This window comes from Tribolium madens, unplaced genomic scaffold (assembly GCF_015345945.1).
Source record: "Tribolium madens isolate multiple individuals breed KSU strain unplaced genomic scaffold, Tmad_KSU_1.1 Scaffold_91;HRSCAF=231;Tcas5.2_LG7, whole genome shotgun sequence".
In the NCBI taxonomy this organism is placed as follows: Eukaryota; Metazoa; Arthropoda; class Insecta; order Coleoptera; family Tenebrionidae; genus Tribolium; species Tribolium madens.
This window is the reverse complement of record NW_025401063.1, coordinates 16,934,589-16,959,746: the sequence shown is the minus strand read 5'-3', so window position 1 is coordinate 16,959,746 and position 25,158 is coordinate 16,934,589. Positions and strand designations below refer to the sequence as shown.

The window sequence follows — 25,158 nt, the reverse complement described above, 5'->3', positions numbered from 1 at the left end:
TTTTTGTTTTACATCTAAGAGATTATTAAATGATCTTTCCAAAAACATTTACTTTTAAGTGTCTACAGTTAATGACTTAAAAGATATACATGTACATTAAAAAAATATTTATGTCGGCTTTTACAATTTCTGGACGAATTCCATATAAGTGATCGATAAGTGGAATTAGTATCAACAATCCTCACTTTAATAATAGGCATTGTTGCTGCAATAAACATTTAAAATTAAATATCTTTTGATTTATCTATTCTAGACATCAAAAGTTAATTTTTTTAGATTGTGTGTTCCATTTCAATTTTTTTATTTAACTTTTAAAAAGACATTTTTTTAACTTTTATTAGACTGCAATACATTAATAGTTATTTATTCGACGAGTTTGAGTGTAAATCGGACTCTTTATTTGACCGAGTGGATTTTTAAACCACGAGTGTAACGAGTGGTTTACCATCCACGAGGTGGAATAAAGCGTCCGATTTACACTCAAACGAGTGGAATACAACATTTTATTCTTCGAGTTAGAGTCAACAAAGCATAAACTTGCTTTAAATCTGTTAAAAATAATTTGACGTTTTGTATTGAGAAATGCCAAACAGTTGTCAAAACTTCCTTACACGGGAGGAAAACAGTAAATTTTGACAGTGTCGAAGAATAAAAATATGTTATAGTCTTATTATCCTCTTTACAGTGGTAAAAAAAATTCCAGCTATCTATTGTATAATAGATTTTTAAAAAGAGAATGTTTTCGCCAAAAAAAACAACTTAATTCAAAAACTAAGCAAAATCGACTAATAAAAGTAAAAACATTGAAATTAAAAGCTACATTCAAAAATGCCAAGAAACATATGATGTTTAAAAAAACAACATATGTTTCATATAACTTTGTATTGTATCTTATTTTGGGACACCCTGTATAATCAAAAAATATTTTCCTGAAATGCGCTCTAGAATATAAATAAAGTCTACAAAATATCAAAATTCCCACTTAAATAATAACTGAGCTAAGGAAGAACGGAGCTGTTTCAACTTGAATTCAGTGCCAAACAATAAAAAACTAAAATTTTGAATAAATCTGTGTAAAATAAAATCCGAATAAAAAAAGTGTTATTACTACATTGTGTGTCCTTGTATAAAAAAATTCTGAAGTGGATAGAATTTTATCATAGTAAATAGTATGCGAACATTGCGTAAAAATAGACAAAACGTTATCACTTTAGCCCTCGATTTTTCCGCAGTTCAAATATTGACCGAAATTTTGATCATAAATTACACATCGTCGAAAATATTTCAATATAACTGACAAATAACAAAGAGAAAAATAAGCTTGTTGTGTTCATCTAACCTGAATTTATGGTTATCGCAACTCTTAGGCTAATCATCTTTTTTCATAATAATTTACAATTTACATATTATTTTGTTTTTACCTGGAAATTAAAATATTGAGTACTATAAATTAAGAATTAAGTTAAAAACATTTAAATAGAATTTTTCTATTTCCGCCTCACAATAAGCACTTTGTGTAACTGTTTTTGGGAACATTTTATGCAATACTTTTGCTAATCTTCGTCAAGATGAGAAAAACAATTTTTTTCAGCTTTCTTTTACAATTTTGCATTAGTTAAATTTGAAAAAGAATTTCGAAAATTACTTCAAAAATTAATCAGTATTGTTTCTTTTTTTCAAATTAAAAAAACCTAAAACATATTTTTGAATTTTTTTTCAAAAATTAAGCAGTATTGTTTCTTAAATGTTTTACAAATTTTCAAAAAAATAATCAAAAAACAACTTTTGTTTATTTTTTTTTACTTTAAGCAAATAACGAATGCAAAATTGTAAGAAAGTCAAAAAAAATGTTTTTTTCATTTTCATGAAGATTAGGCAATGTTCAGAAACAATATGTGCAATTGTTCATTTAATTCTTTTGCAGAAGTTTAATCAATCGGTCCGAGAAATCCACGTGCGTGGACCAAAAGTAAAAAAAAAAAATTTAGAATTTCTTTTTCTCGCACTATTACTTAAGATTACGTGATAACCATAGCACAGAAAAAAAAATTGCCAAAAGATCTCAAAACTAGACTCTTAAAGCTTCAAAATAGTTTTTTTTGTTTAATCTAGATATAATCGTTTTCATATTAATGTGCATCGTAGTAGTCGTTGAAAGGGATCACTTTAAGGTGGCAACCATGCTAAAATTCAAACAATCCTAAACTCAATCTTACCCAAAAATAATTTTTTTAAATAAATGTGTACCCCAAGTAGCCAACAATGATTAAAATTAACAACGTAATTAACATAGAATAGCAAACATAAATTTATTTGTCATTATTGATGTAATTAAATTTGTTCTGACATTAATGACACTTTTTGTGTAAATCGGCCTTTAAAGTAAAGATTCATTTAGACCTCTACAACCTACTTGAGGCACATTAATATGAAAAGAAGAATACGACCATTTATAGCCTGTCAAAAATCACCAAAAAATTTAGGAAATTTTTTTGTTTCTTTAATTTTTTGGAATAGTATTATTTATACATTAATTACTTAACATCATATTTCAACGTGGGTGGTCTTAATTTCGGCGAATTGAGTTTCTATAAATGAATGACGATAAAAACAGTAAAGGTCACGCTCTTTAATAAAACTGTTGTGTAATATTTCATTTATGTATTATACAGGGTGTAACGAAAAGATGGGGACAAAGAGTAACCTGAAATTTTCCAGGTCAAAATAAAGTGATTTAAACAACTTAGAGGTCAGAGAATCGTAGAAGGATATCGATGGAAGGGATGCACAGAGACGAAAACTGATCGCGGAGGAATCCATTTGTAAATACAGGGTGCGCCAGAACTTGCGCCCCACAGAAAATTTTCAAGTAACATAAGATACCAGGAACATAAAAAAGATGTTTAAAAAATTCTATCTGTCAAAAAAAATTGACATTTATTTTTTGACATTCGACATTTTTTATGTCTATTTAATGATACTGGTGATCTTGTATATGTTTTTTTTACAATTATTTAGTAAAGGTACAAAAATTTTGCCAATAAAAGCCACAAATAACATTGAATAGAATTACAATTTAGGATACAACTTCCTTCTTGTTTCCACATTTAATAGCCTATAGCAAAAAAACTTAGAAAATTATTTTTCTAACAGAAATAAATAGAATCAAAGTGCAAGATTTAAACCCTCATAACTTCGAAATTTTTATAGATAATTTTTTTTAAATTTTTTCCAAGTTCCTCATATGACATTTTTCTCTGGGGCGCGAGTTCTGGCGCAGCCTGTATAGGGGCTGTATAGTGGCGTGTATTCGCACTTATTTATTTGAACAAAACAAATATTCTAAGTACAGTAATAAAAATATTTTAATTTTGTTCTTTTATAAATTGCAATACTTACTCAGTAACCATTTGAAAGTTATTAGAAATTGTCCAAAAAGATTCAAAATATTTAAAAATAAAGTCCATTTCCAAACCACAAGATTTTAATTAGTTTTTACTGTGTACAAGTTGAACTGCAGATGATCCTATACATATTTTTATTACATAAGTACATTATATTATGGAAAAAAACACAAATTTTAAATTAAATTAAATATGTACTTATCAAAATGTAGGTATACCATTGCATTAACATCTTTACCATTAACTATAAGAATAGTAAACATATTTTATTTTGTACTCAATGTTGAAGAGTGCTTTTATCAACTAACTTCAGTAAATAAAGTAGTCTTTTATCGTCTAGTGAAATAAAGTAATTTGTATCTACTGTTTATATTTTATCAACTAATTTCAGTAGATAAAGTAGTCTTTTATCGCCTAACAGTGAAATACAGTACTTTTTATCTACTGTTCATATTCAAGAAATTCTGGTAGGTGACTACAAAGTAAAACGAAACATTAGATAATGAAAATTTTATCATCGTGTACAATATAAAATTTTATTCAATCCTCACTAATTTTGTAGTCAATTTGGTCGATGTTTATAAATCTCAAAGTAAAATTCAACAATGAAATCTAATGTCAAAGATCGTTGGCAACTAACAACCGCAGATATACAACAATAGATGTATTTTTTTTTATCATCTAGACGATAAAATTTCATTTTAACATGAAGAAAAGAGTAGATAAAATTAAATTTTAACATAGAGGATTGAATAAGTAACTATTATTAGTTTTATAGCAAAAAACTTATTTATACAAAAATTAATATCACTTGTAGTTTCCCCATTACACCGAGTACGCACGCATTGGCTCCATCTATCGATATCCTTCTATGATCCCTTGACCTCTACCTCTATACCAAGCTGCACTGTTTAAAAAATAGAGAGGGCCAAAGCTTAAAAATTATTTTCGTTTTTCTTTATTAACTTTTTAATGGAGTAATCGATTTTTATGAAATTTGCTACAGGCAATTTGATATCAAAACCACATGTTTCGGTGATATTTCTTTTGTTTTAATTTCATTCACTATTAACAACTTAACACATACACTTGAGTGCAAAAAAAAATGCAAACTATTTTTTTTTATAAAGTAATTTGGCCTGTTAATAAATGCCAGTTTTTTGACATTGTCTTTGTCACAATTCACAATTTCATAATTGTCAGGCATCTCCCAAACTTCTATCAAGTTTTTCCATGTCTTTCCATTTCGTTTTTAACACTGACTATGACACTACACTGACAAGACACTTCTTTTGATAGTTTTCTAACCTTTTTGGGAACAACCCTTTTCACACTATGGAAATCTTTGAAAAATTTGACAATGTTGTTTTTGACAATTTGCGTTTTTTTTGCACTCAAGTGTACGAGTATGTATTTATTAAACCATATTTTTATTATACGTAATCCGAGTGGCGCAATTCTTCTTATATTCAAAAGGTACATTATTTCTACACAATTTTTGTATTTTACAAAATTTTTGTATTGGCCTTGGTTTTAGAGTAAAAAATAATTTAAGCAAAATTTCGAAGGTTGGCCATTTATTATTGATTTTAAATTTGTATTAAAAAATTTTAGGTTTTCATTTTTTTAACAATAATGTAATTACTTATTAATTAAAACAAAAATTATAATTTCATTGGCGTCCTGTAAACTTTTAAATGGTGCAACTTGATATAGAGGTAAGTTGGGTTAAATCACTTTATTTTAACTTGAAGAATCTCAGGTAACTCTTTGTCCCAATGTGTTCGTTACACCCTGTATAGTATTCATTTAATTTTACAAAAACAAATAAAATGTTAGACAGGTGAATAAGAAGCATTTTAAATAAAAACATAGGTATATTTGCTTTATTTAAAAATACATTGCATAAAAAAATTGTCCATTTCTTACTTTACCTAATAATAATTTACCATAACTCTGAAGCTGATACTTTATTTATAAAACAGTCTTTAAAACCACGAACTAGAATCGTTGACTGTAGCCACATTTCCTTATTCTCTGTACTTTTTTCTTTCTGATTAAAATTAAAATTACGCTCACATTTTTCTGAATTTTCTACATCACAAGTGTCTTTAAAAACTTCCATTTTATCACAGCATGAAAATACTTGAGAATTTACATAATTAAAGTTAATAACAGTTTGTTTTATCTTATTTGAAACTAACAAAGGTTTCGATGGTATAAATATGCTATCATTACACACATTACTTAGATTCTTTTCAGATCCTTCAATTCTTAAAAAAATGTATGTGTTACAACAAGGTAAAGAATTCTCCACTAAATTCATCCATACCTCTTCCAAAAATATACTCCTATAAAAAATAAAAAACTTTAGCATTGTTATACAAAAAGTATGTTTTACCTCAATATCCTTGACTGTCTTCTACTATTTTCCATCACATGATTTCCCTCAACGTGGCCTAAAGCAAGCGATGATGCTTTTACTGTGAATACCTCTTTAGGGCATACAGGTGTCACACCGATTACAAAAATTACTTCCTTCAAATTATCCCCCAAACCAGTAAAACACTTGACTATGTTTGAGGTGATATTTTCAACAGCATCATACGCTGTTGAAACAGTCTGGTAATGTTTACTAAGTGTAAAATTGTTCTTATTTTCTTCTTCTCCTTCTTCAAGACTTTTGCGTTTCTTCTTGACGATGTTCTTGAGCCAAGCGTAGGGATAAGGGATTTGGGCCCTTTGATACAGAAGGTTCTTCATAACCTCGTTTACTAAGGAAGCACAAGAGGCCGGAGTTAAAATATAATCGGAAATTGATATGTTTATGACTGCAGGATTTTCTAGAGTGCACATAACTGTTACAATAATAAATAAAATGTAAATTAACACAAAACACAATAATATAAATTAACCAAACTCTTTAGAAATGTCAAAATGCCAACCTTGGAAGTAGAAGTTGTATAAGATCGAATGATTGAAAAGCCTAACCTTAAAAATGAACGCAGACAATAATGTAACTTGCAAAATTATATTTTTGTGTATTTAAAACAAATAAAGTTATCATAAAATATTATTCAAATAAAATTAATTTTTTAATGTGTATTTTAAATTAATTAATGTTGTGTATTGCTAGTTGCATACCTATCTTCAATAAAATAAGAATTAATGAATTTTTTTTTGCATTTATTAACCCAAATAATAGAAGTATAGATATTTAACAGGTCAAAAAGCAATATAAAAAATAATTTAGACAAGAAATAATAGATTTTTAATCTTTTTCGCTCTTCCACATTTTCTCCAACACGGGACCAACAACGTCAATAAAATTTTAGGCGGGAAATAATTATAGGTTAAGTAATGTACAAAATTTCTAATATTTAAGCTTTAGTAATAATTACGGTAATGGACATTGAACAAGTTAAAAAGAAGCTGCAGACAGCTTTAAAATTGGGGGGATTCAATGTTCGGCGGTAGGTATTTATATTCTTTTACAAATAAGAATCTGCAAAAACTGTGATTTACAGGGAGTTTTGTGGTAAAATTGTCGCAAAGTTTCTAAAGGAAGACATTGATTTGGGAGACAAATGCGAGTTTGATAAATGTGTTGAAAGTGTGTGTAACAGTTTAGAAAATCAATGCATTTTGGGGCACAGTATTGACAAGGAGCACATTGAGAGGGTTTTAGAGGTGGTTTTTGAATGAAAATTTTGATAAATATTGTTTTACATGAGTGATTTTAGGTTTGTGTAAAGTCTGGATGCGACAGAAACGAAACTATTTTCAGTGTTATAAATGCTTTTGATTTTCCAAAAGTTTCATTCAATATTGATAGAAAACAGTATTTTTTAAGTGAACGTAAACCAAGGCTATTTTCTTCTGCTGATTCCAAACCGCAGCTTTTTGCAGACAGATATACTGCTATTCTATATAGGACCAAAAGAAATTTTGTACAAAAATCAACAGAAAATGCAAATATTAAACTAGAATTGCAAACTGTTGATTATTTGTTAACACTTTCCAATATTTCACTAAATCATACACTAATATTAGGATCGTTGTTCCAAGTTTCTGAAGGCAAATATTACTTAGAGGACCCCACAGGAATTGTCCAGTTGGACCTAAGCCATGCTGTGTAAGCCCCAAGTATTTTTTTGTATCTGTAGTATTTATTTTTTATTTAGATATTATGGGGGTTTATTTGCTGAAAACTGTTTCGTGCTAGTAAATGGGCACTACGAGGACGGGGTAATAAAAGTCTCAACAATAATCCTCCCCCCAGGTGAGGAATATACCGATTCACGCCCCTTTTTCAACACCATAAACTACTTTGGGGGCCCATCTTCAACCCCACTCAAAGACTCAGTGAAATTACGCGAACATTTGGAAAAAAATCGAGGCGCTTCGTTCATGTTTCTCTCAAATGTTTGGCTCGACCATCCTGCTGTAATAAAAAATAAAAAAAATTCAAGTACCTTAATTCGGATTTCAGATTTTCGAAAAACTCGAACTGCTATTTAAGGGTTTTAATCCCAACCCGCCAGTGGCGTTCGTCTTCATGGGAAATTTCATGTCAACGTGTTGCAGAACCAAAAGATTTAACACTTTGAAAAAACTCTTTAAACAATTAGCTGAATTAATCAACAAATACCAGAAATTGGCCACTGTTAGTAATTTTATTTTTGTGCCGGGTTTGGAAGATCCTTGCACTTCCTACGTCGTGCCAAGGTGAAAGTCTCCAAATTCTTTTTTTATTTTTAATAATGTGTTCTAGATTGCCGATCCTAACTTGCGTCACTGAAGACATAACGAAAATGTTGAAAAACGCTGTTTTTACATCAAATCCGTGTCGTTTGCAATATTGCAGTAAGGAAATTACGATTTTTAGGGCTGAGATTCTCTCAAAATTGTTACAAGCGTCGTTGCATAAGCCGAAAAAGAGCGAATTGGCCGATAATGTAAAACATTAACTCGATTATACATAAAAAATAATAAAATTTGTTACAGCTCACAAGAACTATAATCAGTCAAGGGCATTTGTCACCCTTGCCCCTAAATGCTTTGACAGTTCACTGGGATTTTGATTACACTCTAAGTTTAAATCCTCTTCCTGACTTAATTGTCATCGGAGACAAGGCCGAACCTTATGAAGGGAAATACAAAGGGTGCCAACTAATAAACCCTGTAGGTCATGTAAATATGAGATATGTGATTTATAAAATCTTTGTTTTAGGGCTCATTTTGTGAAAGTGGCTTCCAGTTCAAGGCGTATTATCCTGCAACCGATAAAATTGAGGACTGTCTATTGTGAAAACCTTAAATAGTATATAAATTTATTAGTTAGGTTTCAAACATAATCTAAATTGTACACTTGAAAATTACTTTTACACTATTTACATTAAAATAGTCGCTTCAGCGATAAATGAATTAAATAAACCTATTGTAATACCGCCTAAATGAATACGTATTAAAGAATTTCAATTTGACTTGAATCAGAAGAAAATATCACACTGTCAAACATAAATAAAAAAAGTTTAGTTTTCGGTAAAATACACAATATATACAATAATAGTACACAACTGTTACCAGCTTCCAACAAACTATAAATATCACATAGTACTAGGTTTGTTTGTCAAAACGGACACAGTTGATCGTTAGTGGCACGATAAAATTTTCAAACGCTATGAATGTCCTAAAACAAGCAAAATCAAAACTTGAAATTAAATCAAAACAAAAAACTAACGTTCTTTTTCATATCTTCGACATGCTTCTGCTCGTTCTCTAGCGTCGAAATACCACAACGTTATTGCATATCTCGTGTCATAGGCGGGTTGAACTTCGTGTGGATTTCTCCTGTCAGACCAGAAGAATAAAAGACGATCGAAAATTGGTTCTATATCAGCTACCTACAACGAAAAACAAATTTAATCAAACTTGGTTTACCAATGACCTATTTTAATACCTTATCACCTAACCACCCTTCTGGGAAAATTCGTAACAAACCACCATTTTCCCTAACTTTCCAATTTAAATTGAGGTAGTATATGGCCGTTATACAACGGCCGTCTTGATTTGGGTTGTCGACGTGTTTGACGTAGTGTGATCCTAAACCGGGGTAACAGGCCACCATCGCCTAGAAAAACATTTTCATTTAGAAATGGAGTAATTTTTATCGGTCACCAAATAAATCACTTGTTCTCAAAATAATATATTTGTCACCAAGTTGGTACAGCCGATCTGTTTCAAAATTATCTATAAATTTATGACACTCGAAAATTTAATTACATAATACACATTGTATTTACATAAATAACATCCACATGGGAGTTCGAATAATCATATTTGTTTGAAAATTGGTACATAGCCGTAATGCATAAGTCCTCCTAAATGAAAATATTTTCAAGATGGCGGCACTTCCGGTTATACCGGAAGTCGGTCTCAACTTTCTTATTTTAAATGGAAAGATATATTTTTTACTGCGTTTTTGGATTAATCGGGTTATTTTAAGGGAATTTTCATCAGCTTTCCCTATACCTAAATTTAACCGTTTTTGAAATATTTGGAGTTTTTCAAAAATTTTTGGATCTGCACCTTCCACTTCCACAAATCGGTAACTCTGCTCTTTTTAAAAATTTTGAATTCGTTTTTTGGTGTTTGAAAGAGAAAGCTTAGATCTTTCTTCCTGTGTTTTCAAATTTAAAAAAAAAAGTAAGAAACCCTTTTTTTAATTTTAAGGTTACTTTTGTAATAATTCAAATACCCATAACTCAATTTTTCTAAATGAAATACCCCAATTTTTATTTTATTAAATGGAAGAGAATTTAATTCTGCATTGATCTGTATTAACATTCCCTATACCTAACTTTAATATTTTTTAAGTTATGGTGTCTTTTTTTAAGACTCAAAAATCTATTACGTTTTCGTAAAAAAAAAATATTCAAATTGTTTCTCAATAAACGTCGACAGTGACTTATTATTTGACAAATAGTGCCAAAATATGGAGAGTCAAAGCTACTCAAACTTAGATTTAATGAATCTACTTTGTATTTATGGAGAGTGTAACAAAATTATGATGTCGTTCATTAAACAAAAATAAATTTTTCTCACTTGTTAGCTTTAAATAATGATCTCATGGTAGAACCTATCAATAACAATTAAGTTTGCATAACTTTGATTTTTCATATTTTGGCATTATTTGTCAAATAGTAATTTACTGTTGACGTTTGTTTAGAGAAAATTTTGACATTTTTGATTTTCATAGCAAACTATGTGAAAACGGGTGTGGCTAGTAATACATTTTCTGTAGTCTTAAAAAAAGTCCATAACTTGAAAATTATTAAATTTAGATCTAAGGAATGTTAATACAGATCAATGTACAATTAAATTCTCTTCTATTTGGTAAAATAAAAATTGGGGTATTTCACTTGAAAAAATTGAGTTATGAGTATTTGAATTATTACAAAAGTAATCTTAAAATTTTGGAATATGTTTTTTTTCAAAATTTGAAAACACCAGAAAAAGGATCTAAGCTTTCTCTTCCAAACGCCAAAAAAAAAAAACGAATTCAAAATCTCAAAAAATGGCTGAGTTACCGATTTTTAAAGTAGAAGGTGCAGATCCAAAATTTTTTGAAAAACTCCAAATATTTAAAACGGCTAAATTTAGGTATAGAGAAGGCTGATAAAAACTCCCTTAAAATAACATGATTAATCCAAAAACGCAGTAAAAAACCTTTCTATTTAAAATAAAAAAGTTGAGACCGACGTCCGGTATAACCGGAAGTGCCGCCATCTTGAAAATATTTTCATTTACGAGGACTTAATGGTTTATGGCTACGGAACACCCTATGTATACGAGTAAGAGATACATCATAATAAGAATAAGATGACGATACAATTCATTTGGTGATAAATCTATTATTTTCAGAACACAATTACACATATTATTCTAAACATGAGACATTTCTATTTATTATTATTATCATTACAAAAGCAAAACTTAAAAAAAAACAAAACTCCTACGTTTTTATAAATGCAAGAACACCGTTCAGTTAGCGACGAAAAAACATATTAAAAGGGTCAAAACATAAATTCACTCATAGACCGCTAGAGAAACTACCAAAAATTCCGCTACTTTCATTAAAATTCTACATTTTTGCGACGGAAATTACCATAAAATGTTGACCCGACCGTTTTTGCTAGAGCCTACGTGCGTTTCGGCTCGCAAAAATTTAGGGCGCACCTTTATTTCACTTTAGATAATTGCAATAACAAAAGTTTTACTTTATCGCAGATCTATTGTGTTTCATCACAAGTGCAGTCATTTATTTCCTTTAGGAAAACATAAAAAATTGTAATCGGAATTTGATTAAATTGTTACATTTATTTGTGATGTCCTAACTTGAAAACCTTGACCTCTAGTAATAATAATTGCTGGTGATTAAAATGATAAACTATAAAAAGGGCAATTTTCTTCTTTTGGAAATAGCGATTATTTACGATAAAATCTAATTAAGTAAATCGCGTCATTAATAAAGAGACCACCCATGAATAATTTCTTGTTATTTTTATCAAACTTGTTTTACAATTCATTAATTCAATCAAATAATTCTGTGGGAAAAGAGATTTTCTTAATTAATGTTGGTTCTACACTACGTGTCTTTGTACCTTATACAGGGTGCGCTACAACTCGCCCCTAGAGAAAATTTTCAAGTACGGTAAAATACCAGGAACATGAAAAAAATATTTAAAAAATTCTATCTGTCAAAAAATTGTGACATTTATTTTTTGACATTTGACATTTTGTTATGTCTATATACGTTTTTTTTTACAATTATTTAGTAAAGGTACAAAAATTTTGTCAATAAAAGCCACAAATAATATTGTTTCTTTTTTTAATAGCCTATATCAAAAAAACTTGAAACATTATTTTTCCAACAGAAATAAATAAGTCAAAATGCAAACTTTATACCCTCATAACTTCGAAATTTTTTAGATAAAATTTTTTTAACATTTTTTCCATGTTCCTGGTGTCTTACCTTATATTTTATTATTTTTCTCTGGGGCACGAGTTCTGGCGCACCCTGTATAGATACACATAATTTCATGAATATAATTGAATTGAATATTTCTGGGAAAAAGTATTTAACCAATCGGTGCTTGTGTCTTCTCTCTTGAAGGTTGTTGTAGATTTAAAAAATCTAGATACGCTGTATTTTACACAAAATACCAGGTGAATAAAAAGTATGGAACCAAACGTTTTTTGCTTAAACTATTTATTTTTTTAAAAAACTAATTGATGAGTGTTAAAGTACAATAAAAATGTGATGATTTAACAAGAATAAAATTTTTCGAAATTTCCTTTTGTTTTTGAGTTCTACAAAAAAAAAGATTTTTTTTTTAAATGGCAACCCACTATAAAATCATTTTTCTCATAAAAGCTATACTCTAAGGATTACAACTATCTACTTTATATTTAACTTTTTCAAAAAAATTTTTTCACATAAATTGCAATTTTGACAAAAAAAATCGCATAACTCGAAAACAAAACAAAATTTCGTTCTGAAAATACGATCACATTTTTTATATTACTCTAATTTATATTAATTATTAATTTCTAGAGGCAAATGATTAAAAATAAAACCGCTGGGTTCCATACTTTATATTCATCCTGTATGTATGTTTTAAGTATTCTGAGAATATAATAAATGAAATGCAAAATTTGTAATAAAAATATTTTACTTGTAAATGTGTTGACTTTCTGAAGGTTTGTGTGATTTACATTCTCGTAATAAACCTTAGAACATGACAAAACAAATAAAAGTCAATATCTTGTTTTATGTACAGTGTACACAACTTAATAATAAAATGATTTAGTTCCGTTTTCACGTTATGAAATGTTTTTATTATAATTCGAATTCTAATAAATAACATTTTTCACTTATCTACAAAGCGATTTCTACATTTTTTCCTTCTAAAAATATGTACGTTTTTATCGGGATCAGAACTATCATACCACGTATTTTTTTAGGTATTTATAAACACAATTTTATTGTAAAATATTTTAAAAATGATAACGTTAAGCCATTCATTGAAAAGTTCGATTACATGTCTTACTACATTTTCTACGAATTGTGTTTTATAAATTTGTAGATTTACATTTTTGACACTCCTTTACTATACCTTTATACCAGTACAGCGTATGTTACTTAACATTTTCGTTGTAGCATATAACTGTAACCTTACAAAACAGCTTACAGCTTTTTACTGGTCAAATAAAATCCTTGAAATTTTAAGTAAAAAAAGTTTACACCATTTACCTGAAAAAATATAATTTTATACATGCGTGCAAACAGCTATTCAATGACAAAAAAATAACTTGTATTGAAGGCCAACACACAAATTTCGTACCCTAAACCGGTTCAGCATTGCAATTTTTGGTCCCAATAGATTAAATAAAAAATACAACGCCTTTTGTTTTCAAGGAACTGAGTGACGTGTTTTATGAAATGAATTTTTCAATTCCTATTTTATGAATAAGAAAACATATTAACACCTATTTCAGCAATTAAATTCAAATTAAACAAATTTAGTAAATTACACTTCCGGTTCTAGTGACCATAGACAATTATGACAACTTTGACGCTCACATTAGTTATTAATAAACCAGATGTCTTGATGTCATTGCGAAACAAATAATTATGATACTATTTTGGACGTACAAAAAGCGTTTTTTCACAATGTCAACCGCAAAAATTCCATCAGACCGATAAAACGATTGACCCCTGATCGTTTTTCACAAAAAATTTGAATTAATGATCATATGTCGCCAGTCCTAATGTTTAAATAATGACAAATTAGTTGTTTTGCTTTTCAGTTTAAAGGTGGCCGCTGTTCGATCCATCGCCCGCGAAAACTCTTCCGACACTTTTCCAAAATGTATCTAATCTAAAACAATTCGCATTTTGTGGGGAAAAAGCAAACAGAATTTTTGCGTACGTGACTGTCCGCATGCCGCAACCTGTCTCATTTTAGAGAGATGGAAATACGGCGTAGTCATGGATTAGACAGAGACAACACTGTTTTGTGTTTACTATCAGCACTGTTTTGTTTATAAACATAGGCGACAATGTTCGCGATCAATATCAATAAAATCGGGGCTTTTGGGGGCTTGAAACTAACCTTAGTCCTGCCGTTTATATTGTACATTCCCATTTTGCCATTATTGGACATTCTGTTAGCCCGCATGACCACAGCATCAACTTGGCTGATCAACTGTTGAATATTATTGCAAGATTTTTCTTTTCCATCGATCCAAATGATTTGGTCCCCTCGTATCGTCTTCAAATCCCCGGTCCCCCGACTGGAAACCAACTGTCCATCTCTAAAGACACCTTTATCGTACAACTGCAGGACTTCTTTTAACACAGCTTTGCCCTTTTCCTCCCCCAGGAAATTATCCACTACACAAACCCCATACTCGTCCATATCCTTAATCACATTCCTGCAAATCTCGTCTAAATCCTTCCGGTGGCCCTTGGCGCTCCACGGGTTCTGCTGGAAGGATATTTCCGGAAAGTCCTTCACCACGGACTTCTTAGGATGAACGATGTTTTCGCCGCTTATGGGCATGGCTGTCTTGGCCGATTTCAAAGCCTTCTCCGTTGAAGTCTTGTCGAAGTCCAAGTGGGGGCTCAAGTCTTCCGAAAGTGAATTCAGAATGTTGCTTTCACCACTTTTCGGCGACTGTTTCTCAAGGGCTAGGGCGAGTTGGGCACACTCTCCACGGTGGTTGGGCCAGTCTTTGCGTTGGTGTTCCTTCGTACAATAAATACGCGTTTTACAACGAGCACAACGGAGCAAATTTGTCTTCGTTCCGCACACCGCGCAACTTAAATTTAAACTCATCTTTAAATTACCTTCGGACCGCAGTAAGACACGGCCGCCATTGTTGTTTTCACAGGTATAAACAGCGTGGCCAACCGTCCAACTATGGCATTTGAAAATCCCCAAAATTAAAACAAAATTTTTGAAACTTTTTTGATTGTATACATTTTTTTTATAATAATAATATAATATATAATAAGTCTTACCAGAGTCGAGGTTTATTTCAGTTTCAAACTAATTAAACAGTGTTGAAAACTTTTGCTAAAAAAAACACTACAAAATGGAGAAAAATGTACCATGTTGCCAATACTGAGTTACAGGAGATGGAAACATCGAAAAATATATATCGATGTTCTCTGCCATCGATGATCGAATAAGAAATCATCCATGTAATATACATATATCGCCACAAAACATCGATACTTAAAAAAAATCGATGTTTTTTATTGAAAAAAAAATCATTTACCAATTTTTTTAATAATAAATTTTTGGAACATAAAAAATACAAATACAAACATATTTCTTACAATTCTTGCATAAAACAAACAAATACAAACACAAAACTTAAAAAATCTTGAAACTTAACCATCTACATCACTTCATCATCGTTAATTTTGTTAGTCGAATTCTCCATACATCGAATTTAAATTTAATCGAATGAAATTTTAAAACTAAAAAAAATAAAGATAATTAAAAATAATTAACTGAACCAATTTCGATGTATCGAAGTAAAAACATCATTGAACTCGTATTAATAGGAATGGCTTCCTATGCTGAGCTTGTATAGATTGTGTGAAGCATACATAACCTATAAAATCCCATGCATTTTGTTTACTTTGCCCACCGTACCAGTGGCGGCTCGTTTTGTAATTAAAAAAGGTGACGTTTATTAGGACGTAATTAAATTAGGAAATACATTTATTATGTAAAAAAAGGGTTTTGAGCAAACATATGTATATGTCAAAACGAAATCTCCTAATCCCAAAGCATTGATCCACTCCCGTCTCCAAAGTTTCACCTGTGGGTAACCTATAAAAAACAAATGTAAAATTACAAGTAATATACATCTTCGTGAAAAATTTTAATAAAACGAAACCAAATTTAAAAATTTCAAAGCTATAATTCATGGCAAAAATTTGCTCCTTATAAACCTACGCCTATGTATTGTTTACAAATTGTGAGTTTACTTACTTGTGTAAAGAAATCGAAGATTTTGCGGATTCTGCACACTACATAAGAATTAACCATAGTGTTTTATTGTAAAAACAGTACAAAACACACTTAAAAATTGGAAAAATTACGATCAGAAAATGTGACAGTTGTCGACTGTCAAAAACAATAGGAATCGACCAATCACAAGCCTTGTCTCTTGTAAACACTTGCAGAGGTTATGTATGTTACAAACAAACCAATTCCTAAGGCAGTTCTATTAATACGAGTTCAGTAAAAAACATCGATATTTAAAAAAATACTTATACATTTTTAACTCGATGTATTTGACCAATATTCGATGTTTGAAAAACATCGATATTTTTGCCCATCTCTAGGCTTTACTCTTCTGTGGATGGAGCATCACATGAGGGGGCTCTAATGTTGACAGAAAAAATACAATTTGCTAAATCGACTCTATTTCTAATCTCGGAAACTCTGCGAAAATAACAAACTGTCTTCATAACTCGTTTTAAAAGCTTTTTCTAGTTTTGTTTTCCAGATAGATTTGTGACCGGCAATTATGTGTTTCAGGGCTTGCTCAACACGGACCAAATTGGGGCCCAAGACATCAATTGTATGCATTAACAATTTACCAAAAGGCTTATCATTGTGATGATCTTCGCAACTGTTGGATAACAATTGAACTAACTTACTTAAGGCCTCATACTCCACCTGATTATTTAATAAGTTATCAATTAAAATTATGTAATTCTTGGTCAGTGTTTCAATTGAAAATATAAAATCCCTATGAATCATTATTTAGTTAGCGAGAATAAAAAAATAATTTGTTTACCTGACTAAAACAGTTTGAAAGATTACATTTAACTTCTTCATATATTGTAAACAAATCTCACTTTCATGTTGTTCTAAAGACTGGACAAGTATAAGACATTCCTCATTTAATATAGTTGGATATTTTAAACTAAACTGTTCTAATAAATTCACAATTTTGTCACAATATGTTTTCTTGATCTAAAAAACGATATAAACATGTTGTTACCAAACTGCTATAAATAAATACCAGTGGGATCAACAAATGGTGACAAAATAATCTAATTAAATTTCTAGAAATAGTATTTTGTATTGAAACTCCCAAATAATAAATTCCTTCACTTGTAAGATTTTCGTCCAAAATTTGGAATATCATTTCCAAAGCTGTGTTGGTACATTTTGTGAGATACTCCCTAACATTTTCTGGTAAATCATTTTCGGTTTCTACGTTGTCTTGAATGGTATAAGCAATGTCATTTAGGGTACTTTTATTAGAAGTTTCAACTATTTTAGATTCACTTAGTGGTAAAGAAACTGTTTCTTCCATTTCTTCATCTGAGCATAAGTTAATCGTTGGTGGATCTTGCTGTGTAGTATTTTCATTGTCACATTCTACCTTTGGTTTCAGATGAGGATCCTGAAAGTTTAATAATAGGTACAAAGAGATCAAATATTTTGTTTTTACCAAAGGTAATTTCGTTTTCCATAAAACGTAATTTTTCAAATCACAGTTTCGGTTTTGTGTCACTTGTTCTCTTGCCACTTTTATAAAATTAATTAAAGACGGTTCAGATTCTTTAGAAAATTTATATCGCGGTATATTCCACATTTTTAGTGATGTTTTTGTTGTTGACAGATGTCAAAAACCATTCTAACCTAAAAATGTCAGATGATACACTTTTTGAATTTTTACATTTTACTTCTGAGTAATTAATTACTTCTTCGTGAGCCGAAGTGGACGGTAATTCCACATACAAGTTCTTAGGATGTAAAAAAGTTTATTCAAATAGAATTCTTTTATTCTTTATTGAGCACAGGTTTATTGAGGTTTATTTATAAAAATGAGATGTAACTGTTGTACCATTTATCACTGTTGTTCTGTGCTGATGTACAGTCCAGTGATGCCAGATGAGATGAAGCGCTTGTCCCTAGATTGTAGCACTGAACTGTAGCTTCTAAATTCCCTAAACTACTTAAAAAATTAAAAAGATACTATTTCGTAGGCCTTTTTTTGTTGAGGTAATATAATATAAATACAACATAAAAATATGATAACTCCAAACAACAAAAAATCAATAAATAATATAACAATAAATTAAAATAAATTTTACTAAAGAAATAAAAAAATAAAATACAAGTCAATTAAAACAAATTCAAATAAACGTGTATATTTAGATACCTACTTAATTTAGATTTATATTTATAAATTATGGGATTTCATTAATTTTAAATATTCGTCTAAAACATTAAATGAACTGCAATAATTAGTAAACTTGGCAACGCAAACAGCTTTTAGTGCACTTCCTATCTTGTTTTTTTTTTGTCTTTACTCATGTAACTATAGAAAATACATTTTTGGTTTCCGCGTTACTATGTGCTAAACTCATATACAAATGCGCTAACGTGGCGAAGTTACAATATTCATATTAAAAATTGTTGTAATTTTTGAAACTGTGCCAGCAGTGTGAAAAAAATTGAGATTTTCACTGAAAATGTAAAAAATCCCTAAATTATTAAGAAAAATTGAAACAAATCCCTTTTTCCCTTTTTGTTAGAAAAATCCCTAGATCTAGGGAAAAAATCCCTAATCTGGCATCACTGGTACAGTCGCGGCCATTGAAAAGTAATACACTTGACAAATAAAAAAATTTTGGCGTTGTAAATTTTCCCTTGAAATTGACAATCACTGTCATGTTTAAAATGTCACTAGAATATTCTTCTTTGTTTTAAGGACAGTCATTTTGTTCACATTTATTTCTTCTGCGATGACTCGTAGAGGGACATTATCCCTTAATCTTGTAATAATAATATATTTCTGTACATTCGACAATTTGTCAAAAGTGACGTCTTCAGTGACAATGACACTCACGACAAAGAAAAAATTAATTATGCAATTTTTTAAATTTTGAGAGGATGTGTCAAAATCCCGTGTATTACCTTTTCAATGACCGCCACCGTAAGAGATCAACTGTTGTAATAATTCCGATGGATTTTTCAATTGTTGATTGTCTATTACCTGCAAAAATATTTATCAATAAATTACATTTAAAATCGATATAAACAATACTTACTTTATTTTTTAAAACTAGAATGTAGTTTTCACGTTTTAAAACTCTGGAGACAAGCCTTACGGTCGCATTTTGGAACACTTTAGGAAAACCAGTAACGGAAGTCTTGTCTATATTGAGTCAATGGGTCTAACATTTCCGCTAATCAAGGCAGTAGTGACCAAACTCAACATTCCTCTAAAACTGACTAATTAATTTTAAATTTTGACCTCATGGAGACAGCTAGCCCTTTTTTTTTTATTAAAAATAGGCACCTGATCGATGCCTTGTTTTTGCATAACGTGCAAAATCCTGTCATGTGTCATACTTGAAGTTGCAGTTAGAAGCGGTTCTAGAGTGAAGTAAGTAACGCTCTGATTCCATAAATTCTATTAAATTTCGCCAAAACAATGAAATAAAATGTACTGTACAACAACTCTTCATCTTTGATTAATTTTCGGGCCATGGGAAGTATGCTTCTTGATCGTTCCTCCGCTGTAGTGTCATAATGCGCCAAGGAGTTCCCCGGATTGCTATAAAAACAAATGACAATCATAAATAAATGCCTTGTTAAGTTACCTGATCCAAAATAATCGAATTGGGAATCTTCTTCTTGAACCTGTGAAATTCACTCCGAAAAGCCCCTTCTACCGAGTTAGAATCAGCAGTGATTGCTATTATCTTATATTATAAAGTCAGTCACAGGAGAGTTACTTCTGAAACAATTTGGACAGCATCCTATTATATAGGATGATTTACGAGGAATAATGATCCTGACTAAATTCTTGATGCAACCAACATTACAGTTGTCGCAAAACAACTTGCGAAAAGTAATGGTGGTTGCATCGAGAATTTGTTCAGGCTCATTATTCTTCGATGAATCACCTTGTACAGACTGTTCAATACAAACAAATCTTTTTACTAACTAAATTCCATAACTTCATTTCAAAACCTCAACATTAACTTTACAAAAATTTGACATTAACCTAGTGTATCGTCCAGACAAAGAATTAATAATCGAAGACAACTTATCAAGAGCAAGTTTTAAAAAAGTGTATGATGACAATTTAGATCTAGAATCTCACAAACAAAATGATAACAAAAACGAAATCTGACCCAGACCTAAATATATTAAAAAATTCCGTGAAAAATAATTGGCCAAACAACATAAAAAAATTTAACCCAGAAATTAAACAATATTACAAATTAAAATCAGAAATTACCTTAGGAAATAATAAATTTTTATACTAGGGCCAGAGACTAATAATTCCAAAATTAATGAGACCCCAAATTCTAGAAAACATACACATCGGACATTTAGGTATTCAAAAATGTCAAGAGAGAGCCATAAATTCTATTTATTGGCAAGGTCTCTCTGAAGATATTGAAAATCTAGTTAAAAAATGCTACATTTGTAATAAATACTCCAATGCAAATATAAAAGAACCTCTCATACCACACGAGATAATCAAAAAACCATGGCAGTCGGACTGTACATATTTTACACTAATAATGAAACTTATTTACTAGTTGTAGATTACTATTCAAAATACCCGGAATTAGTAAATCTAAAATCAAACACCACCTCACAAAACGTTATAAACAAATTAAAATTTTTTTTTGGTAGACATGGAATTCCAAAACTTGTTATGTCTGATAGTGGAACACAATTGAAAAGCCAACAAACAATATATAGATTTTACTAAATCTTGGAATTTTGAATTAATTATCTCCTCTCCATACCATCAACAGTCAAATGGTCAAGCGGAAAGAACCATTCAAAAAATAAAAAAATAATTATAAAAACAATTGAAAGCAAAAAAGATCTTAATTTGGCTCTTCTAGCTTTTCGCAATACCCCAATTCTACATTCATTTACACCGGCTCAAATACTAATGAAACTTAAGAGAAAATTTACCAATGTTGGAAAACAATTTAAAACCAAAAATCATTAATAGATCTATCTATTACTACTATCTATTACTACTCTAAACTAGACAAGAACAGGGATACAATGAAAAAATACTATAATACTAAAGTAAGGAATCAAAAAGAATTAATAACAGGTATGAAAATATTATTTCAAGCCAAACCTAAAAGGACTTTTAGACTAAGAAAGGGAGATGGGAAGATGCATCATCAGAAATTCATTCTTTATTAAACCAGCAAACTACGATATGAATCCCCCTGAACCTGAAACTAGCTATAAATCTAACTATGTGTATGAAAGTGATGTTGAAAATAATTCACAATCGAGTAAAACCGAAAGAACTGAAAGTGACGTAATCGTTGAAGACAGTGCTCAAACAAGTGCAACTGAAATGATCGCGTCACCGAAAAAAGTGATGAAACTAGCGCAAGTGAAATTAATGAAAAGTTAAACCAAAAGTTAAATACTAGAAATATGTAGCAGAAATGTTAAATTACCAGCTAAGAAGTTAAGAGATTTCAAATTGTACTAAAGTTTAGTTAAGTCACTATAAGTGTCAGTTTCATAATCGAATTAAAGGGACTTTAAAATTAATGTTGGTTTGGAATGTGAAATTTTTATCAATAAATTTGTGGTAATCAGAACATTCTAAAACAATATTAACTTTAAAGTTCTTTTAACTCGATTATGAACCTGGCCCTAAATTATACAAGGCGACAAAAAAAAAGTCATGTCTTGACAACTTGACAAATTTTGTATCATTTTGTTCGTCTCAGTGAGACAAATCAAATGCACTAAAAAATTTTTTAAAGTCCACACACTTTGAACAAAATATTTTTTTTCTAATTTAAATGAATTTAAAATACTTTAACTTTAAAAAATCATTACTCAATAACTATTAGGCCGATTTCCTTCAAATAAAGACCATTCTAAGGGGATTAACGTGCCATATGCAATTTGAAATTCAATATTGGCAAACTTTTCTTCGAACAGTGTTGGAAGTAAATCGAAATAATCTAAGAAAAACCCTACGAGTAATTTTTTTCATCACTACCATCGTGTAGAGCATCTCTTTATTGGTTGTAATCCAAATTTTCAAAAAAATATACAGATTAGTTTTCAAGATATGATTTTTTAAAGTTATAGTTTGCTAATCAAGCATTGCTCCATATAGGAGAAATGCATGTTAATATTACTTAAAATTGCATTTTTATAAAAGTATTTGTTTTAAAACTCTTCTTTTGTTTAAAAATGGTCCAATTGCACCTTCTTTGTTCTAATTACAATAAAGAAAAACTGTTTGTTTACTTAAAACAAATAAAGAGTACCTGCGTAGTAATTAAAGCAAATAAAGAGACTTTTGTTGTAAAAATGACCACTGATCATTCAGCAAAGACGATTTAGAAGTTTAAGGCACGAGTCTTAAATATAAGGGCAAATCTTTTTCAAATCAAATCACTTTCCATTCAGATTCCAACTTGTTCATGCAACCAAGATTACACTGAGTCACTATTGGTTACATCAACATCCTGTACATATTTTGTAAACAAATTTAGTCTAAGCTCGACCGTGCTTCAGTACAAAGCTCCCGACCTCTCCTCAAATCTTATAACAGTTTCTTTTTGTTGTTCCTGTTTTAAACTGAATAGAATTCATTTGTGAAAAATGGGTGATTTAACTCGAAGAGAATTTGAAGCGATTTTTTGCTGCTTCAATGAATTATCAAAAGATTCATCAAACGTCACTGCCGTAGTTGAACGGGTGGCATTAATTTTTCAAGTAGGATAATTTCAATCATTTGGTAATACCTAAATTTATTATTAATTTGCTTCAGGTTAGCATTAAGATAGTAAGTCGGGTTTTGGCAGCAAAAAAATCTGGCAAAAATATTGCTACCATTGATAAAATCTGGAAAACAAATGTCTCGCTGTATTCTGATTATGCTTTCAAAGGAGCACTAAGTGACTTCATATTTATGAAAATTAGGAAGAATATTACAGTGTCACTTATTTATGAATATGCAAGGATTGTCTAGATTTCCCTTACAGTCGAACTGCTCTTTATAGAATTATAAAAACTATGGGATACAGTTATAAAAAAGTTCATGTACAAAAGATACTTATTGAAACACAAGAATTATAAATCTAAGAATTAAATTTTGTGGAAGATATCTAGAATTGCTCAAGGAGGCAGAAAAAGGAAATGTAAAGTTTGTGTATTTAAATGAAACATGGGTGTAATGGAAGCCAAATACGTCAATGGGTGTTGGAAAGTAATAAGAAAAGTATCCCAAATAAAAGGTAGGAGATACACAATTCTTAGTGCTGGAAGTGATGAAGGTTTTTTACCTGGATGTGACTTAATCTTAGATAGTGGTAATAATAACCAAGATTATCATAAAACTATGAACGGCGAAATTTTCAATTAGCTAATTCCCACATTGCAGTCACTAAATGTTAAGTGTGTTATTGTATTAGATAACGCACCCTATCATTCTATGAAAATAGAAAAAACACCTACATTGTCCTCAAAAAAACAAGTAATGCAAACCTGGTTAAAGAGACAAAGTATTCAGTTTGAAGAGTCATTCACCAAGAAACAGCTATGGGAAATGATTCAACCTCGGATTCAACCATATCTATGTACATACAAGGTGCTGCATTTTGGATGTCCGAATAGGGAATCTCCGAAACTAAAAGTTTTAGCCAAAAACGAGTAATACATTCTGGGCATCATTTTTTTGAGAAAATAATATTGGTGAAAACCGCATCTCGCTATCGTCTTTTGTTTTCGACTTATAGACAAAAGTTGACATTTTAGCGAAATCTAAAAAAATTCATATCCTCGTTATTATGGAAAATACGGATTTGAAATAAAAACATTATAAGGCACTTTTTTACGAGGAATTTAATAATGTAGTTAACAATTTTTTTCAGTTATTGGTTTAGCCGTAATAAGATAAACTTCTATTTTTTTAAATGGAAATCATAGGCGGTTATGGCAATTTTAAAAAGTTTTTTTTTTCGTTTTGTGAACTGTAAAATAGATGAAAAAATATATAAATTTATAAAAATTTAAAAAATACGAAATATTGAATAAATATGCGAGCGCTTCAGAACAAAATTATAACATATTTTTAAGAAATCCAAAAATAGGAAAAACAAATGTGTCAGCAGTCTACACAATTAAAAAAAACATTTTTTTGATGATCTAATGGAGGTTCCACATAGACGGAATTTGGGTCTTTGAATAGCCATATCGTCATTTTTGTGTCATATAAAATATATTTTATTGAAGAATTAAAGCGGCTTTTTTTACAACACTCTATGTATCATTAGAAGTTGCAATGGTAATGTTAGCTTGTTTAAAAACAACGAAATGTTATTAGTCTCCAATAAGTTGATTTACGATTTATTTTGCATTTTTTTCGTTACTTAGTACTTAGAAAACTCTTTCATTAGTGAGACTGGTTGAATAATATAGTTTAAATCCTTTTAGTTGAAGATGCAACATTTTTTCATGGCCAACTGCGAACAAAAATCAAAGATAATTTTTTGCTAAAAATGTATTATAATAATTTGTTACAAATATATATTTTTTATATAAGAAAAAAACATGCTTTCTAAAAATGACATAGCCATCTATGATTCCCATTTAAAAAAATACAAGTTAATTTTACTACGACTAAA

At 30.0% G+C, this 25,158-nt stretch overlaps 4 protein-coding genes across 13 annotated transcripts in view; 1 reads left to right on the top strand and 3 right to left on the bottom strand.

Annotated features, from left to right (window-relative positions):
- Positions 1 to 5,274: 5,274 nt before the first annotated feature.
- On the bottom strand, positions 5,275 to 6,344 carry LOC123011547 (MAD2L1-binding protein). 2 transcript variants are annotated; one of them, XM_044409038.1, is made up of 3 exons: positions 5,806 to 6,344; positions 5,737 to 5,755; positions 5,576 to 5,677 (listed from the first exon to the last, which is right to left on the bottom strand). In XM_044409038.1, exons 1-3 carry the CDS (start codon positions 6,258 to 6,260, stop codon positions 5,672 to 5,674), a joined length of 480 nt encoding a protein of 159 aa, XP_044264973.1. In that variant the 5' UTR covers positions 6,261 to 6,344; the 3' UTR covers positions 5,576 to 5,671. The 2 variants fall into 2 exon arrangements, with proteins under 2 accessions (XP_044264972.1, XP_044264973.1); XM_044409037.1 differs by having other exon boundaries at positions 5,275 to 5,755.
- A 378-nt stretch (positions 6,345 to 6,722) lies between these two features.
- LOC123011543 (DNA polymerase epsilon subunit 2) lies at positions 6,723 to 8,978 on the top strand. Its single transcript, XM_044409025.1, has 8 exons — positions 6,723 to 6,877; positions 6,932 to 7,094; positions 7,148 to 7,539; positions 7,589 to 7,850; positions 7,897 to 8,132; positions 8,179 to 8,362; positions 8,412 to 8,588; positions 8,638 to 8,978. The coding sequence occupies exons 1-8, from the start codon at positions 6,810 to 6,812 to the stop codon at positions 8,713 to 8,715; spliced, it is 1,560 nt and encodes a 519-aa protein (XP_044264960.1). The 5' UTR covers positions 6,723 to 6,809; the 3' UTR covers positions 8,716 to 8,978.
- LOC123011544 (prolyl hydroxylase EGLN3) lies at positions 8,721 to 15,910 on the bottom strand. Of its 2 annotated transcripts, XM_044409027.1 has the most exons (6): positions 15,496 to 15,723; positions 15,322 to 15,392; positions 14,585 to 15,220; positions 9,367 to 9,537; positions 9,148 to 9,310; positions 8,721 to 9,096 (listed from the first exon to the last, which is right to left on the bottom strand). In XM_044409027.1, exons 2-6 carry the CDS (start codon positions 15,349 to 15,351, stop codon positions 9,086 to 9,088), a joined length of 1,011 nt encoding a protein of 336 aa, XP_044264962.1. In that variant the 5' UTR covers positions 15,352 to 15,392; positions 15,496 to 15,723; the 3' UTR covers positions 8,721 to 9,085. The 2 variants fall into 2 exon arrangements, with proteins under 2 accessions (XP_044264962.1, XP_044264961.1); XM_044409026.1 differs by having other exon boundaries at positions 14,585 to 15,910.
- A 69-nt stretch (positions 15,911 to 15,979) lies between these two features.
- The window catches only part of LOC123011545, a 62,408-nt gene continuing 53,229 nt past the window's right edge, over positions 15,980 to 25,158 (bottom strand). For 2 of the 8 annotated variants that reach the window (XM_044409028.1, XM_044409029.1), the window contains 8 exons: positions 20,119 to 20,255; positions 19,564 to 20,072; positions 18,211 to 19,508; positions 17,958 to 18,148; positions 17,523 to 17,909; positions 17,295 to 17,473; positions 16,481 to 17,246; positions 15,980 to 16,318 (listed from right to left, as the gene is read on the bottom strand). In XM_044409028.1, the coding sequence (XP_044264963.1) occupies positions 16,922 to 17,246; positions 17,295 to 17,473; positions 17,523 to 17,909; positions 17,958 to 18,101 (1,035 nt within the window). In that variant the 5' untranslated portion in view covers positions 18,102 to 18,148; positions 18,211 to 19,508; positions 19,564 to 20,072; positions 20,119 to 20,255 and the 3' untranslated portion in view covers positions 15,980 to 16,318; positions 16,481 to 16,921. Of the gene's footprint in view, positions 16,319 to 16,480; positions 17,247 to 17,294; positions 17,474 to 17,522; positions 17,910 to 17,957; positions 18,170 to 18,192; positions 19,509 to 19,563; positions 20,073 to 20,118; positions 20,256 to 25,158 lie in introns of all 8 variants that reach the window. The other 6 variants (XM_044409035.1, XM_044409030.1, XM_044409032.1 and 3 more) reach the window with 6 other exon arrangements.

What these genes read in the sequence shown, in the direction of transcription:
- LOC123011547 (XM_044409037.1), bottom strand. Translation starts at nt 6,260, where the DNA reads ATGTGCACTCTAGAAAATCCTGCAGTCATAAACATATCAATTTCCGAT. An exon ending in AGACAGTCAAGGATATTGAG is followed by an intron (nt 5,756 to 5,805) that starts GTAAAACATACT and finishes TATTTTTTATAG; the next exon opens with GAGTATATTTTTGGAAGAGG.
- LOC123011544 (XM_044409026.1), bottom strand. Translation starts at nt 15,310, where the DNA reads ATGAGTTTAAATTTAAGTTGCGCGGTGTGCGGAACGAAGACAAATTTG. An exon ending in ATATAAACGGCAGGACTAAG is followed by an intron (nt 9,538 to 14,584) that starts GTTAGTTTCAAG and finishes ATGTTTTTCTAG; the next exon opens with GCGATGGTGGCCTGTTACCC. An exon ending in AAGGGTGGTTAGGTGATAAG is followed by an intron (nt 9,311 to 9,366) that starts GTATTAAAATAG and finishes TTTTCGTTGTAG; the next exon opens with GTAGCTGATATAGAACCAAT.
- LOC123011543 (XM_044409025.1), top strand. Translation starts at nt 6,810, where the DNA reads ATGGACATTGAACAAGTTAAAAAGAAGCTGCAGACAGCTTTAAAATTG. An exon ending in ACATTGAGAGGGTTTTAGAG is followed by an intron (nt 7,095 to 7,147) that starts GTGGTTTTTGAA and finishes GAGTGATTTTAG; the next exon opens with GTTTGTGTAAAGTCTGGATG. An exon ending in AGAGCGAATTGGCCGATAAT is followed by an intron (nt 8,363 to 8,411) that starts GTAAAACATTAA and finishes AATTTGTTACAG; the next exon opens with CTCACAAGAACTATAATCAG.